Below are 17,264 nucleotides of genomic sequence, written 5' to 3'. Positions count from 1 at the left end.
TTTATTCTCCTTTTTCACATTTTCTCCCAGATTTGCACCCACCAACAATAAACAGTAACAAATATGTCAATCCCCATATCAATAACAACGATCCCATCCTCCCACCAAACATTTGTCTGCATGTTCACATAAACAAATGACACAAAGGAATCAGGAATCGCCCATAGCCACCATTAACACCCCCCCCCCCAAACTATTGTTCGATGTTATCCAGTTCTTGAAAGTGCATAATGAACAATGCCCATGAATTGTAGAACCCCTCCATCCTGACTTTTCTGTTAAACAGCATGCAGGTCATCACCAAGTCCCACTGTGTACTTGATGATTAAATCTCTCAGCTCCACCCCACCTGCCCTGGGATCCCTCGTACATCCTGAAAGTCTGATGTTCTTTGAGCGGAGAGGGTTACATGAGATTTGAGGTACTCAAAATGAAGGCAGATTTTAATACAGTAAATAAGGTAAAGCCGTTTCTAGTGGCAAAAAAGACCAGTTATCTGGGGACACATTTAAGGTAATTGGCAAAAGGAGGAGAGCGATTCGATCTTTTTTCATGTAGCAAATTCTGACCTGGAATTAGACTGCCTGAAAAAGGCGAAGCAGATTCAGTGGTAACTTTAAAAATGGAATTGCTGAAATATTTTTATGGGGAAAGATTTGCTGGGCTTTAGAGAGAAAGAGAATGGGATCATGGTGGGGCGTTGGGACTTGAATCTTTTGAAGGGTCAACACCAGCACAATGGGCTGAATGGCCTGTGTACTGCAGTATGATTCTATTTTAACTTTGTCTTCTGTTCTGATGTGGAGGGAGATGTGTAGGTTTACAACCTACAGTGTTCCTTTACAACTGCTGGCATGTGTTTTTACTGAACTTTCATTTAGAATTTGTAGGTTTTTTTCCTTCTATTTTGACTAAGTTTGTAATTCATTAGGTTTAAACTTAGAACTTTAAGAATCAAAAACATTGTTTAATTGTCATTATTAGACATAAACTGATTTTTTTTGTGATCATTTTCACCCCCACCCGATACAGCTCGGCAGCTTACAGTTCAGATGATGCAGAATCCACGGATTTTGGCAGCATTACAGGAGCGGCTTGATGGACTTGTAGGAAACCCATCTGGTTATATAGAAAGGTAAGTAATATTAACATTGCACATTGCACCTCGTTGTCATGGATCTATTGTTCCAGATTGCTGAATGTTCATTGTGATTCTTATTAGTTGTGACAGATGCATTATTTCAAAGTTGACACTGCAGAGAATAATGTTTGGGACTAGAATACTCTCTCAAAATGGCCCTCTTAAGAATTCAGTTAACAACTGGTGAAAACTTACTTGTAAGGGGTAACTGAACTTGGATGCCAGTCAAACCTGGAATTTGTGACCTACTGCACTGGGAGTTGAATAGAATAAAGATCTGCTGAACCGTTTCTGAGATTGTTTTCATAATTGGCTTATCGTGATTCAAACGTTCTAAATACAGGTGGTAGCACTGCGTTGCTCCAGTTTTTGCTGTGCAGCCAAACAATCAAGCTGGCTGCCGTTGCCATTTATCCAGACCCCAGTATTGCTCATCTGGACTTTTGGACTTTACTTTATCTTGCCACCTTGTAGTACCAGTTCTTTTAGGACCAGAGAGTTTACTGACTGGGAAAGAAGTGCTCCTTGAGGGTGTAAATTTGTTGGTGGTACATACAAAGTGAAGGGATTAGTGAAGAATTTAGTTAATACTTGATTTTTCTGTACCCATGACAAACTTCCTAACCATGAAATGCTAGTGCTGAAATGGATGGCTCTACCTAGTTGCATGTAGCTTGGTATCCAGCAGGTGCTCCAATGTGGTACATTGTTTAATACCCAGTTCTTTAAGAGGCAAAGGATACAAGTGGATTCGTAATCACTCCTTGGATTTTTGTTTTCGTTTGCTTAAATTGCTAGGCATGAGGGGTCTTAATATTTTAATACTGAAAGTTACTTGATCACAATTTCCATGCTCCTCTTCACCATGTCCCCATGAATTAGATATAGCTATTGGGGCTAAAGAATCAAGGGATATGGGGGCGAAGGGTGTGATCAGGGTATCATGTCACTATACCTGTGCTCTCTTATAATTTGATTCTAGTTACAACACAAAGCTATTTGACCCATTTGTGCCTGTAGTTTTTCCTCCTGTCGCCATTGGTTCTTGTCAGTAAACCTTAAATATGTGCCCTCTGGTTCTTGGATGGTTTCTGCCTATATCCTCTGTAAAGATGTCACACGATTTTGATACCTCGATCAAAACTCTTTTCCAAAAAGATCAGCCCCAGCTCCTCCAATATTTCCACGTAACTGGTCCTCATAATGAGGAACCTCATTCTTGTGAATCCTCTTGCACCCCTTCTCATGCCTCCATATCTTTCTCAGGTACCCAGAATGAACACTACCCCAGTTTGAGGCTGAGCAAGTGTTTTATGTAGGTTTATTGTAACTTTGTTACATTTGTACTTTATACTCCTATTTATAAAGCCCAGGATCTTGAATGCTTTTTTAGCCATTCTTGTCAAAAACATGAGACGAGCTCATGTAGCCCATCACCGGGGAGGCAGTGGTATAGTGGTATTATTGCTGGGCTAGTAATCCAGAGACCCAGGGTCATGCTCTGGGGACCCGGGTTTGAATCCCGTCATAGCAGATGGTGAAATTTGAATTCTATAAAATCTGACTAAAAGATCATGAAACCATTGTCGATTGGCGCTAAAACCCATCTGGTTCACTAATGTCCTTTAGAGAAGGAAATCTGTCGTCTTTACCTGGTCTGGCCTACATGTGACTCCAGATCTACAGCAATGTGGTTGACTCTTAAGTGTCCTCGGGGATTGGCAACCAGCGGCGGCCACATTCCATGAACAAATTTTTTTTAAAAGCCTGCTTCACCTATTAATACAATCATGACTGATGTAATTGCTTTTCCTCTGGATTGTCCTGTCTTTCCCATTGCAAACGTAGACCATATGATGCAGTGATCACTGCTCCCTAAATGTTCTCCTACTGACACTACCTCATTCCTTGAAACCAGGTCTAGAAACGCCTCCTTCCTCGGACTGAAAACACAGTGCTTAGAAAATTCTCCTGAGCATACATTAGGAAGCCTGCCCCCACCACCTTTTTATACAACTACTATCTGTCTGTGTATTTCCCCATTTGTTGCATTTCTGTAATTTCCTTCCAAATATGTTCCTCTACATTTTTCCCACTAATGGATGGCTTCTAGACTGCACCAAGCAGTATAATAGTACCTCCATTGTTCCTTGGTTCTAGTAAAATACATTCTGCTTTTGGCCCCTCTGGGACATGCACTCCATACTCTCTCCAGCATTGCGCGCGCGCGCACCCCCCCCCCCCCCCCAATCTTTAATTTCTACCCTTCGTTCCTACCCTTGAGGCAAATCGTGTATAGTTCCTACTTGCTATCCTATCCAAGAGAATATGGGCATCAAATAAAGCAGTGAAGTTGGCTCAACTATTGGGCCTTTGATGGCTGTTCTTTAAAATATATATGAATGAAAAATGGCAGTTTGGAGAAGATCTTGAAAGAGTGCCTTGGAGTTATTCTGTTGGTGCAAGAACAGAAGAATTTCCAGCTTGAGGTTTGGATTTTAATATGGCGGAGAGCATCATCTGATTGTTGCATGGTGAAAGCTTTATGCTCTGCGATTTGGTAAGCGTGTTGGCTGTAGCGATGGTCCCCAAACATAGTTGGAATAGCAGTGCAATGAAATGGTTTATTGTAAATAAAACTGTTAATTATAGTTATTTTTCAGATTGGCAGATGATAGACAGTGGTGTTCCAAGGTGTTGATTTCAGGACCATTGCATTGTGTTTAATTAGTCTTTGATATTGGAATAAGTAAAATTTCAAAATTTGTCAAATATACCAAGCTTGGGGATATGGCAAACAACGAGGATAATATCAGTTGACTGCAAATAGTATTTAGCAACGGGTGAAGTATCTTGGGGTTTGTAAATAGAGGCATTGACTACAAAAGTGCAGAGGTTATGTTGAACTTTTATAAACCTCTGGTTAGGCCCCAACTAACTATTACTTTGGAAGAAAGTTGGGTTATTTTACTGGGGACAGAGGAGATTTACCAGAATGGTTCCAGGATGGGGGGAGTTTAGCTGAAGATTAGTTGGACAAACTGGGCTTGTTCTCCTTTGAACTAAGGAAATGGAGAGAAGATCTGATGGGTGTTATACACTTATGACGGGCTGAAGATTTTTTTTCTTCTCATTAGCTGATGGTACAAGGACTGGACTCAAGGTTTTGGGCAAATGATATGAGGATGTGTGGGGAAAAAACTACTTTTGTGAGTGGTAATGACTTGGAATTCATCAGTTAGAGGGTTAATAAAATTAGTGATTTCAAATGGAAATTGAATGGGCACTTGGAGATGCAGTGGGGGAAATGGACTGACTGGATTGATCTATGGAGAGCCAGAATGGGCTCTGAGCCAAATGTCTGCTGTTTGGACTCCATCATGCTCCTGTTCTGCACTTGTGGGATGCAGCGTACCATTGCTGAAGTTCTGTTAGCCTGCTTTTTAAACTCCAGTTACCCTGAGAACCCTAATTGTATTCCACCCTGCACCTTTTTTATTCATTCGTTGGATGTGGGCATCAATGGCTAGCCCAGCATTTATTATCCATCTTGAACAGCTGCCATCCATGTGGTGTAAGTATACCCACCACGCTGTTAGGGAGAAAGTTCCAGGATTTTGACACCGTAACAGTGAAGGAGCAGAAATATATTTCCAAGTCTGGATGTGTTGCTTGGAGAGAACTTCCAGGTGGTGTGTTCACATGCATCTTCTGCCCTTGTTATTATGGATCGTAGAGGTCCTAGGTTTGGAGGGTGCTGTCTAAGGAGCCTTGGTGAGTTCCTGCAATGTATCTTTAGGTGCTACACACTGCTGCCACTGTTCATTAGTGGTGGAGGAGGGAGTAAAGGTTTGTGGATTGGATGCCAGTCAAGCAGACTGCTTGATTGTGGATGGAGTCTAGCTTTTTGTGTTGTCGGAGCTGAACTCATCCAGACAAGTGAAGAATATTCCAACTCTTGATCTGCCTTATAAATGGTGGACAGGTTTTGGGAGTCGAGAGGTAAGTTATTTGCTGCAGAATTCCTAGCCTCTGAACTGCTCTTGTTGCCCTGTATTTATATGACTAGTCCAGTTCAGTTTCTGGTCAATGGTAACCCAAGCAGGCTGCTGTGTCCTTGTTCTCACCTCATGTGCTTGATTGTCCTTGCAGGCTGAAATAAAGAATGATGATGCTGGTCATGGTGATTGGAAATGCAAAATTGTATCTCATTTGGAGATCTAAGAGAATACAACTCCGGCTTGTGCTTGTTAAAAATTTGTGTTAAGTGGATGTTGACTGAATAGTAGGAGCACGTTAATTTGGAATTTGTTCTGATTTTCAGCTTGCCTAAAATTGTGAAGAAGCGTGTGAATGCTTTGAAGAATCTCCAAGTGAAGTGTGCTCATATAGAAGCTAAGTTCTATGCAGAAGTTCATGAACTGCAACAAAAGTACGCTGCTCTCTATCAGCCCCTTTTTGACAAGGTGAGATTTCATCCTGTCTTTCCCAGGAGGAATTTTGCACAGGCCACCCAGAACAGTCTCCAAATCCCAGTCCCTCTTGCATCCAGTATTTGCCACAATAGCATCTAATCCAAAAAAATAATAGGCGGCCAACTATGGAAGCATAAGGAAACAGTTTTGACTTAATTCCGGCAGATTCCGTTACTGATTCCTCATAATTCCACAAACCAATTGATTGTTGCTGTTCAGCTATTTCAGAGGGTACAACAACTCGTGCTTTTTAAACAAGAAGGTATCATGCTCATTGCGTCAAAGAATACTCTAATTTCCTGTGACACTTTTGAAAGCTATTTTTGGCATTTCAATGAAATTCTCTCAGGATTTTCCTACCTATGTTTGGTAACATTTTATATCCTTCAATTCAAAGGCCTTTTAAAAGCAAAGCAATCTTTGGTTTTAAGAAAAGCTCCAAGTTATTGTTTAGCTTGAAACAACCAAATTGTTTCCAGTTATTTGCCTGTGAAGTGGTAGTTGAGCATAAAATAATCAACCCAAAGTGGGCCCACATATGAACTGTATCAATTGATAGCCATTCTCTCCTCATTGTCAATCCACACGATACTTTGAAATTAAAATTCAAATCAACAATCCTCTGTGGGATTTTGAGATTATCCTTGACCACACCCAAACTAACATTATAAAATACAATGAAATAGACTCTGAGTTTTTTTAAATAGCTATGTAGGATTTGTAATGATTCTCACATGACACTGGTGTATCATTTATGCTATAGCATAATTTCAGTTTTAAATACCTTGATTGTTTTGCAGAACTGCTCAGAAAACCAACTGCACCATGTTTGGAGTGTGTAAGGTTAATTATTGCTGAAAGGCCCCTCTCCCCTAATTCCTTTACGTTTAGCTATGTCTCTTACAGCTGCTCTTATTCAAATTTCTACAAAACCTTTTTAGGGGTGCTCCCTGAATAGTGAAGCCAGTTGATCATGGAGCAGAGATGGTGAAGTTCCACTGTGTGCGCACTTGACATTGTAGCAATAGGTGAACTAAAGTCAATTAGATGGTACATTTTTATTGGACATTACTTTCTGCACAAACTACATCACAAAGAAACTATTTTTTATAAAATATACACGTGTGACAACAATTGCGCTAGTCATGCTTGACTGTGATGGGCCTTTCTGAACCTTTTGAGGCTCCTTGAGAGTTAATATACTTCATTTTGTTTCCTCTTCCTACTTTATCTTGAATAGAAGCCTGAAGTAATGGGCATATATTTGTAACTGTTTGGGAAAAACAAATCGTTTTTTTAAAAAAACTTGTAGTTTTGTATTACAATGAATAGATAAGTTTTAAAAACCTCAATTGCCAAGATTTGTCAAAGCTTTCAAGGGCTTGGAAACCAGTAGTCGGATAATTTTTCGGGTGGAGCGAAGTCAACTGGTAATTGGGTTTGAAAGAATTTTTGTGTGGGCCAAGATGAGAACTTTTGAACTTTTTTTATTTAAAAGCACTAATTTCATGCTTTTAAGACTTGAATAGTGAAACTCTCCAGATTGGTGGTACAGCATGAATACTTAATGTCATGCAGGTAGCTCAGTGGGGATTATTGTAGCCTCTTGTTAACTGATTAAATGATTTGAAAATAATTTGCAAGGTATTGTCTTAGTGTTTCAGCATATTTTCAAATGATGTGGGTTACGGAATTCCCAATAAATAATACCTATCTGTCTTTCCCTCAGAGAAGTGATATTATCAATGCTATCTTTGAGCCAACGGAGGATGAATGCAAATGGCAAGGAGATGATGAGGAGGAATTATCAGTAAGTATCCTAGAGTCTAGATGCTGAGAGCTTTTTTTTTTTGCAGACGACAAGATCATTTATTGGAATGTAACCTGGACTGTGCTGCTCATAGCTGCCTGTAGTGTAAGCTAACTGTTGTAAAATTTGCCACAATATTAATTAACTGCATTTGATATCTGGGATGTTTTCTTTGAATTAATGTAGTAGTTATTGTGAGTAACATCACGTCTCAGATTTGCTTCATGACCTCAATCAGTCAAGATTAATGCGATAACTGTGATATCAAAATTTTTCCTAACTTTTTTAAATAATAAAATCTTTATTAGTGTCATAAGTAGGCTTGCAGTAACACTACAATGACGTTGCTGTGAAAATCTTCTGGTCGCCTCATTATGGCGCCTGTCGGGCACTCTGAAGGAGAATTCAGAATGTCCCAATTCATCTAACAAGCGCGTCTTTTGGGACTTGTGGGAGGAAACGCGGGCACCTGAAGGAAACCCACGCAGACATGGGACAGCTTGCATTTCGCACAGTGACCCAGCATATGGGCAAATATGAAATGGTCCACTTTGGCAGGAAGAATAAAAAAGATACTTTATCTAAATGGTGAGAGATTACAGAGCTTTGAATTTCGGAATGATCGGAGTGTCCTAGTCAGTGAATCTCAATGCAGGTACAGCAAGTAATGTGGAAAGTGAATAGACCATCGTTTGGTGAGGAGAATTGATACAAGAACGGGAGATAATGCTTCAGTTAAGACTACATCTGGAATACTGTGTGCAGTATTGCTCTCCTTATTTAAGAAAATATGTAAATGTGTTAGCGGTTCCGAGAAGGTTTATTAGACCAGAAATGGGTGATTGTCTGAGGAAAGATTGAACAGGTGAGATGGTTCAGAAGAGTAAGAGGCAACTTGATTGAAACCTTTAAAATCCTGAGTAGTCTTGATGGGTTGGATGTGGAGAGGAGGTTTTCTCTCTTGTGGGAGAATCTGGAACTTGGGGTCACTGTTTCAAATAACAGACCACTCATTTAATACCATAATGAGGAAAGGTTTTTGAGAGTCACGGGTCTTTGGCATACTTCCTCAAAAGGTGCAAGCCAAGTCTTTGTTTTTACGGCAGAGCTAGGTAGATCTTGATTTACTGAGGCTATCGGGGTAGGTGGGAATGTGGTGTATGGGTTATGATTGTGTTGAAATGATTGAGCACGTCCGAGAGGTTGAGTGGCCTACTCTTAATGCACATGTTCGTAAACCTGTTTGATTTATTAATGCCCTTTAGGAAAGAAAAGCTGCCATCCTTCATGTGTTGCCCTCTGAAATGACCGAGCAAGCCACTCATTTGTACAAACCTCTACACTTGCAATGGTTCAAGCACAATGTTTTCAAGGTCAATTAGGGATAGGCAATAAATGTTGGCATATCTAAATGTTTTTATCACCCCCACCCCCTCCAGACATAGTGCTCGGGGCTATATTGGGTTGATCATTGGATGACTACTCAAATGGCTTTATCAATCAGATTTGATACAATCCATGAGTAAAGAGTAAAAGTTGGTGAACTTTGATTCAGACCAAAAACTGGATTCATTTTTCCATCCTTGTAATTTTATTTCACCACTCTCTCTCTCTTGTTTCCTTTCCCCCCCCCCCCCCCCCCCCCCCCAAAACCACAGGATGAAGTGAAAGAAAGGTTAAAGTGGAGGAAGAGAAAAAAGATGAAGAAAAGGAGGAGCCAAAGGGAATTCCAGAGTTTTGGTTGACTGTCTTCAAAATGTTGATTTGCTCAGTGACATGATACAGGTGACTTGTGTTCCATAAATATAAATGTCTGTCTGTTTATTGGCAAACTCTACTGAGGTCCAATCTTAACCAAACTTGGTACCTTGGACCAAGGGGCAAGTTGTAGGGGAGTTGATATCTAACAGTCCCCACAAAGGGGCTTTGGCAACCACACAGGGATCCATGGCCCTACTACCTTAACTGTCCCCACTGACACTGACTCGAGTTGGACACATTTTTATTTAAGATGGGGTTTGTCAGATTTTTGTTAGGCAAAGGAGTCTTGCTTATAGTGGAGCTGAGACCATAACCCTATTGAATAGTGGAGCATCAAAATGCTAACTCTCATCAACTCTCAGGTGCTGCCAGATTAGAGATTTTTAAGCATTTTCAGTTTTTATTTTGTATCTTAATTTTCATCTTGAATTGAGCCTTTTGCTAGAATCGGGTGAAACCTTAAGTGTGCAAGGGTAGATCAATTTCCCCAATTGCCTGTGAGAAGGTGGTTGTGAGCGTCTTGCTTTAAACTGCTGCAGGTACAGTGTGGTTAGGGAATTCCAGGATTTTGACCCTGTGACGGTGAAAGAACGTGATATATTTCCAAGTCAGGATGGTGAGTGACTTGGGAGGAGACTTTCAGGTGGGTCTGATGCCCTTATTCATCTGGATGGTAGGCTGCCCTTGTCCTTCTAGATGGTAGTGGTCTTGGGTTTGCTGATATAGTTTAGTGATTGACTATTATAAATTAGATGCTACACTGATGAACCTTAAAAATCTTGTTTTTATTTAAAAATAGGAGCATGATGAGCCTATCTTAAAGCATTTAAAAGACTTGAAGGTGAAATTTTCAGACCCTGGACAGCCAATGGTAAGAATTACTTCAGCAAATATATTGCAACCCAGTTTTCAATGTTTTGTTTTGATTTGTGGTAGTGGAAGGAGGGATCTAAATGCAGATGTTCTGTTGGTCCTTCATGTTCTGTCGGTCCTTCATGTTATGTGAAAAAGAATAGAGATACAGTCGCAAGAAAAAAATTGCAAGGTATGAGAGTTGCTGGGACATAAATCATTGAAATGATTTTATAAAAAATTAATTTATCCACCTGAAGGAGCTGAGCCATATGGATCAGGGAACTCCTAGGTTTAATCGGGACCAGGATAGCAGTATAATGGTTCTTCATCCCTGCTAAAAATGCACATGTTGCATGCCTAGTTAGAAAAACTTTGGGCAATATAAATGTTCTTCACATTGTTTCTGCCCTGCTTGGTGCATTAAAGTTGGGTGCTGTTGTTGAAAACTCACCACTATTCTTAGAAGTCCCCCTATACCAAAAAGGGCCGACATTCTAAATGGTGAACAGGGATTCTCACTCCCCGACTCCGATGCAGTCAAGTTATCCCCCCCCCCCCCGGTATAACCCGTACCTTCACCAAAGATTTCATCTACCTACCACTTAGTAGCATTGATCTTGGGTCCCGCATTGCTAAGTAAGTAAAGTAGACTTTGGAATAACCACAATTTCAGGTTAAATTACGTTATTTTATTTTTATATTTTTTCTTTTTAAAAACTGCAGTTACTGTCTTTACAGAAAAGTAAAAAGATCTTGCTTCTGGATCCTTCTGGTTGGTTGGCAGAGAATTCAAAAAATTCACAAGTGAACTAATTTCTCCGCATCTTGGTCCTAAATGATTGTCCCTATATCTTGAATATTTGTTTCTGCTGGTAGGGGAATCTATCTCTCGGCGTCTACCCTATCAAGCCGCATCAGAATCTTGTATGTTTCATTCAGGTCATGCAGCCCATCACATCTACTGAAAAGCAGTCCAGTTAATGCCTTGCTCAGATCCATGTCTCTGAATTTATTATTCCAAGTGCAGAGGCTCCGGATGAGGCACTGCTCAGGGAGAGACGAAGTCTCCAGACGGAGTTCGACCTGTTGACTACAGGGAAGGCAGAGGCACAGTGGAGGAAGGCACAGGGGGCGATATACGAATATGGGGAGAAGGCGAGCCGGATGCTGGCACACCAGCTCTGTAAGAGGATGGCAGCGAGGGAAATAGGTGGAGTCAAAGATGGCAGGGGAACTACGGTGCGGAGGGCAGGGAAAGTGAATGAGGATTTTAAGGCCTTTTATGAGGAACTGTATAGGTCCCAGCCCCAGGGGGAAAAGAGGGGATGTGGCGATTCTTGGATCAGGTGAGGTTCCCAAGGGTGGAGGTGCAGGAGGTGGCTGGTTTGGGGGCGCCAATTGGGGTGGAGGAGCTGGTTAAAGGACTGGGGAGCATGCAGGCAGGGAAGGCCCCGGGGCCGGATGGGTTCCCGATGGAGTTCTACAGGAAATATGTAGACCTGTTAGCCCCGTTGCTGGTAAGGACCTTCAATGAATCGAGGGTGGGGGGTACCCTGCCCCCGACAATGTCGGAGGCGACGATCTCTTTGATCTTGAAGCAGGATTAGGACCCACAGCAATGTGGGTCGTATAGACCGATCTTGCTCCTTAATGTAGACGCCAAGTTGCTGGCAAAAATGTTGGCCATGAGGATTGAGGACTGTGTCCCGGGGGTGATTCATGAGGGCCAGACGGGATTCGTAAAGGGTAGGCAGTTAAATACTAATGTGCGAAGGCTCCTAAATGTGATAATGATGCCATCGGTGGAGGGAGAAGCGGAGATAGTGACAGCCATGGACGCGGAGAAGGCCTTCGATCGGGTACAGTGGGAGTATCTCTGGGAAGTGTTGAGGAGGTTTGGGTTCGGGGGAGGGTTTATCAGTTGGGTTAAGCTCCTGTATAAAGCCCCGGTGGCAAGTGTGGTCACGAACCGGCGGAGGTCGGAGTATTTCGGCTGTATCGAGGGACGAGGCAGGGGTGCCTCCTGTCCCCTCTGCTGTTCGCATTAGCAATTGAACCTTTGGCCATGGCGTTAAGGCAGTCGGGGAAATGGAAGGGGGTGGCTCGAGGGGGAGAGGAACATCGAGTGTCGCTGTACGCAGACGACCTGTTGCTGTATGTGACGGATCCAGTGGAGGGGTTGGTTGAGGCTATGCAGATCCTACGGGAGTCTGGAGACTTTGGGCTATAAGCTCAATGTGGGAAAGAGTGAGCTCATTGTGATCCATCGGGGGACCAGGGAAGAGGGATAGACGACCTACCGTTGAGCAGGGCGGAAAGGAGCTTTCGATACTTGGGGATTCAGGTAGCTAGGAGCTGGGGGGCACTGCACAAACTTAATTTGTCGCGGTTGGTGGAAAAGATGGAGGAGGATTTTAAAAGATGGGACATGTTGCCACTCTCGATGGTGGGTAGGGTACAGTCGGTTAAAATGGTGGTCCTCCCGAGATTTCTTTTTGTACTCCAATGCCTCCCAATTGTGATCACTAAGGCCTTTTTTAAGAGGGTAAGCAGGAGCATTACGGGATTTGTGTGGGCAAGCAAGACCCCGAGGGTAAGGAGGGGGTTCTTGGAGCGTAGCAGAGATAGAGGAGGGTTGGCGTTGCCGAATTTGGAGGGTTACTATTGGGCAGCCAATGTGGCAATGATCCGTAAGTGGGTGACTGAGGGAGAGGGGGCGGCGTGGAAGAGGTTGGAGATTGCGTCCTGCAAAGGAATAAGCCTGGGGGCGCTGGTGACGGCACCGCTGCCGCTCTCACCGACAAGGTATACCACGGGCCCGGTGGTGGCAGCAACGCTAAGGATCTGGGGCAGTGGAGACTGCATAGGGGGGCGACGGGAGCCTTGGTGTGGTCCCCGATTAGAGACAACCATCGGTTTGTCCCCACGAAGGATGGACGGGGGATTTCAGAGCTGGCATCGGGTCAGGATTAGACGAATGGGGGACCTGATCATTGACGGGACGTTTGCGAGCTTAGGGGCTGGAGGAGAGGTTTGGGCTACTCCCGGGAAACGCCTTCAGGTACATGCAGGTGAGGGCGTTTGTGAGGCGGCAGGTGAGGGAATTTCCGCTACTCCCGGCACAGGAGATTCAAGATAGGGTGATTTCGGGCGTATGGGTCGGGGAGGGCAAGGTGTCGGCAATATACCAGGAGATGAAAGAAGAGGGGGAGGCTCTGGTAGAGGAGCTGAAGGGTAAATGGGAGGAGGAGATTGAGGAGGGGCTATGGGCTGATGCTCTAAGTAGGATTAATTCCTCTTCCTCGTGTGCCAGGCTTAGCCTGATACAATTTAAGGTGGTTCATAGAGCGCATATGACGGGGGCAAGGCTGAGCAGGTTCTTTGGGGTGGAGGACAGATGTGGGAGGTGCTCAGGAAGTCTGGCGAACCATGTCCATATGTTTTGGTCATGTCCGGCTCTGGAGGGGAGTGGCGGGGAACAGTATCTAAGGTGGTGAAAGCCCGGGTCAAGCCAAGCTGGGGGCTAGCACTATTTGGCGTAGTGGACGAGCCGGGAGTGCAGGAGGCGAAAGAGGCCGGTATTCTGGCCTATGCGTCCCTAGTAGCCCGGCGAAGGATCTTGCTAATGTGGAAGGAGGCAAAGCCCCCCATCGTGGAGGCCTGGATAAATGATATGGCTGGGTTTATCAAGTTGGAAAGGATAAAGTTTGCCTTGAGAGGGTCTGCGCAGGGGTTCTACAGGCGGTGGCAACCGTTCCTACACCATCTCGCGGAGCGTTAGAGGAAGGTCGGATAGCAGCAACAGCAAAACGGGGGAGGAGGGGGTGGAGGTAGGGGGTGGGGGTGGGGGGGGGGGGGGGGGGGGGGGGGGGGGCGGTGAGGTGAGAGACAGCGGCTGGGAGGGGGGGTTTCTGGGGGGCATTTGAGCAAGAAAACACATGGTAGGATCCGGGAACCGGCATGTACGGGAAGAATCCACTGTACAAAGTTTTGTATCTTATTGACTTGCCATGTTCATGTCTTGCCACCCGAGTTCTATTTTCTTTTGTTTGGTTACGGGTTTGGGGGGGGGGGTTGTTTGTAAGGTAGAAAATATTGTTATTGAAAAATTCTTAATAAAAACATGTTTTAAAAAAAATTATTCCAAGTAGTTATTCAATTCCTTTATGAAGGCTGCTATTGAATCTGTACCTCTCCCAGGCGGTGCATTCCAAACTACAGCTTCCAGTTTGGGGAATAAAAACATTTCCCTTGCATTATTTTCTGATTTTTTTTTTTTTTTACCAATCACTTTAAATCTATGCCTCCTTATTATCAACCCTTCAACCATTAGAAATTAATATTTTTGCTCCATCCAAACCATGATTTTTTTTTTTAAATTTAGAGGACCCAATTATATATATTTTCCAATTGAGGAGCAATTTAGCGTGGCCAATCCACCTAACCTGCACATCTTTGGGTTGTGGGGGTGAAACCCACGCAGGCACGAGGAAAACACAAACTCCACACGGACGGTGACCCAGGGCTGGGATTCGAACCCGGGTCCTCAGCGCCGTAGGCAGCAGTGGTAACCACTGTGCCACATGTCACTCTCATAATTTTAAATGCTTCTATCAAATCTCTTTTATAACCATCTCTAATTTAAGGAAAACAATCCCATCATCTGTCTTATGCATGGCACAGTAATCCTTCATTATTGGACAGTTCGAATCCTTGCCTAGTGATGGTGTGAATTGTTTTGCTTCCAGTCGTTTTATCACCCTTTGTAGTCCAATATTTGTTGCACCTATCCGGTTGACATGAAAATAACAGACAACAGTCGAAGAAAACAAATTGTAACCCTTTTTTGGGAAAGGCCAATGCATCTATCTTGCTAAAAATCCCAGATTTATTTCACAGCTGAAATAACAACTGATGTATGAATGCTTCTATATTATGGTTGATTGCAGTTTATTTCAGTGGATCAGCACAGATTATTCCCAAAACTTGAGCACTGTTTGGTAAATTATCAGTGGCAATTGTTCCCACCTTTTTATCAGTTATGAGTCCAGTTTGTTCATTCAGTATCGATGCAGAACAGCTTGATGGTATCCCAGAACATCCGTTTTAAGTAATTGTACCTATTATATTAACGCCTACACATGAAACAATTTTAATCACTTTCTAAAGCTCTGAACAATAAATATTGCACTTCCAAGTTATGTTGGGGAATGTTTGCTTGGGGAATTCTTAAGCTGCTTGTCAAATGTGATTGTGTTATAATACTGCAAGCTATTTATGGCAGTGTAGCTAATGAATCCCATAGAGATGCAAAATGGTAAGCAAGCCATTTTTCAATTTGACTCCGCTTGAGGGTGAGCTCATGGCTTGTGTACAAAATAAAATGCTTCAATTTAAAACAAAAAAACTAATTTCTCCTTAATAGTATATTGATGTTCTTTGTCTTGTTGCTTGTGTATATTTTTCCTAGAGTTTTACCCTGGAGTTTAAGTTTGAGCCAAATGAGTATTTCACCAATGACGCAGTGACAAAAACATACAAGATGAGGTCGCAGCCTGATGAGTCAGACCCTTTCTCATTTGATGGGCCAGAAATTATGGGATGCACAGGGTAAGCAAGCTTCTTCAATTTAACAGAAGAAATTGAAGATGATTTTTTTAAAATGTTGCTATTGAATTTAAAACATTAAAGAATGGCTGCAGTGAAAGGTGTACTGGGTTGTCAACCTTGTGTCACTACTTCTGGGTGAATGCAATGAGTTTAGTTATACTGAATTTGTGTTGGAACAGTTAGTGGAAAATTCATTTTTATTTTGTTTGAAGCAAGCTCCACTTTTTTGTAGCACAGACTCCATCTATTTTCAACGATCTACTTAGACAGAAATGATGTAGTTCAGTGCCAGCGTGAGTTTGAATGTATAAACTCTGGCTTGTCCAACTGCAATGTGGTCCGCGAAGCCCCTTTGTGACCTGTAGAGTGATCGTTGAAAATGCTGGTAAGACGGGTCAGTGAGTTTGAAGATTTCTGCAGGGACTGCTCCTCCATTGGTGGTCTATTTCATTCCTGCGTTTGATGCTGATAGGCTTGGAATGCCGTCCCACAAAATGTGAGGAAAATTTGAAATGGCCCCCACGCTAAACGATTGGACAAGTCTGAGATAACTGTTGGGAGTTTCACCTACAGTTCATCGATTTGCTAGATCGCTAAAGAGCAGTAAGGGCATATAGCAAATGTTGTTGCAGTCTACCATAATACAGCAAAATCTGGACAATGCTCAGGCTTGCACTGATAAGTTGTAACCAGTAGAAGTGCTAGGCAATGACATTAACAAGAGAGAATCTTAACAATTCCCGCATCATTCCATGGTGTTATCATTACTGTCTTCCTTACCATCAATACCCTGGGGACCACCGTTGACCAGTAACTTAACTGGACCAGCTGTATAAATGCTATGGCAACATAAGCATGTCAAAGATTGGGAATTCTGCAGCAAGTATCTCACCACGTGAGAGCCTGTCTACCATTTACAAGGGCCAAGTCAGCAGTATGATGGTATACTCCCCGCTTACCTGAATGAATGCAGACCCAATAATACTCAGCACAATCACGGATACCCCATCCACCACCTTTAAATATTCACTGCATCCACCAACAGCACACAATGGCAGCAGTATGTACCATCTTCAAGATGCTCTGCATTAACTGGCCAAGGCACTTTCCAAACCAGTGAACTTTACCACCCCAAAGGACAACGGCCACAGGCACATTGGAACACACCTGCAAATTCTCTTCCAAGCCCCTCAATCCTGACTTGGATCATCATTTCTTTGCTGTCACTGGGTTAAAATCCTGGAACCTTCCTAACTGAACTGTGTTCTGACACCATATGGACCACAGCAGTTTAATACAGCTCACCATCACCTTGAGGGCAATCAGATGGCAATGAAAGCTAGCCTAGCCAGCAATGCCCACATCCCAAAAATGAATAAGAAATTTGGATGGATGCAGTACTTGTCTATTCCAAATGGATGAAGAGACCAAAGGTGTGTTGTTAAATTTGCTGATTACACAAAGATAGATAAAATGAGAATAAGACACGGAGGCTACAATAGGATTCTGGATGGGTTGAGGGTGTGGGTAAAGACCTGGCAAATGGAATATCATGTGGGAAAGTGTAAAATTGTCTATGCAGGCGAAGTCAAATTTAATCTTAAACTCTATA

At 42.9% G+C, this 17,264-nt stretch overlaps 1 protein-coding gene across 1 annotated transcript in view; it reads left to right on the top strand.

The window, feature by feature from the left end:
* Positions 1-17,264, top strand: part of LOC140396289 (nucleosome assembly protein 1-like 1) — a 67,133-nt gene that overhangs the window by 23,177 nt on the left and 26,692 nt on the right. Inside the window, 7 exon segments of the mRNA XM_072484704.1 lie at positions 1,033-1,135; positions 5,466-5,607; positions 7,346-7,440; positions 9,092-9,177; positions 9,180-9,211; positions 9,987-10,058; positions 15,513-15,652. Of these exon segments, the coding sequence (XP_072340805.1) occupies positions 1,033-1,135; positions 5,466-5,607; positions 7,346-7,440; positions 9,092-9,177; positions 9,180-9,211; positions 9,987-10,058; positions 15,513-15,652 (670 nt within the window).

Source organism: Scyliorhinus torazame, chromosome 19 (assembly GCF_047496885.1).
Source record: "Scyliorhinus torazame isolate Kashiwa2021f chromosome 19, sScyTor2.1, whole genome shotgun sequence".
Taxonomy (NCBI): Eukaryota; Metazoa; Chordata; class Chondrichthyes; order Carcharhiniformes; family Scyliorhinidae; genus Scyliorhinus; species Scyliorhinus torazame.
This window is presented reverse-complemented; position numbering and strand designations above follow the sequence as displayed.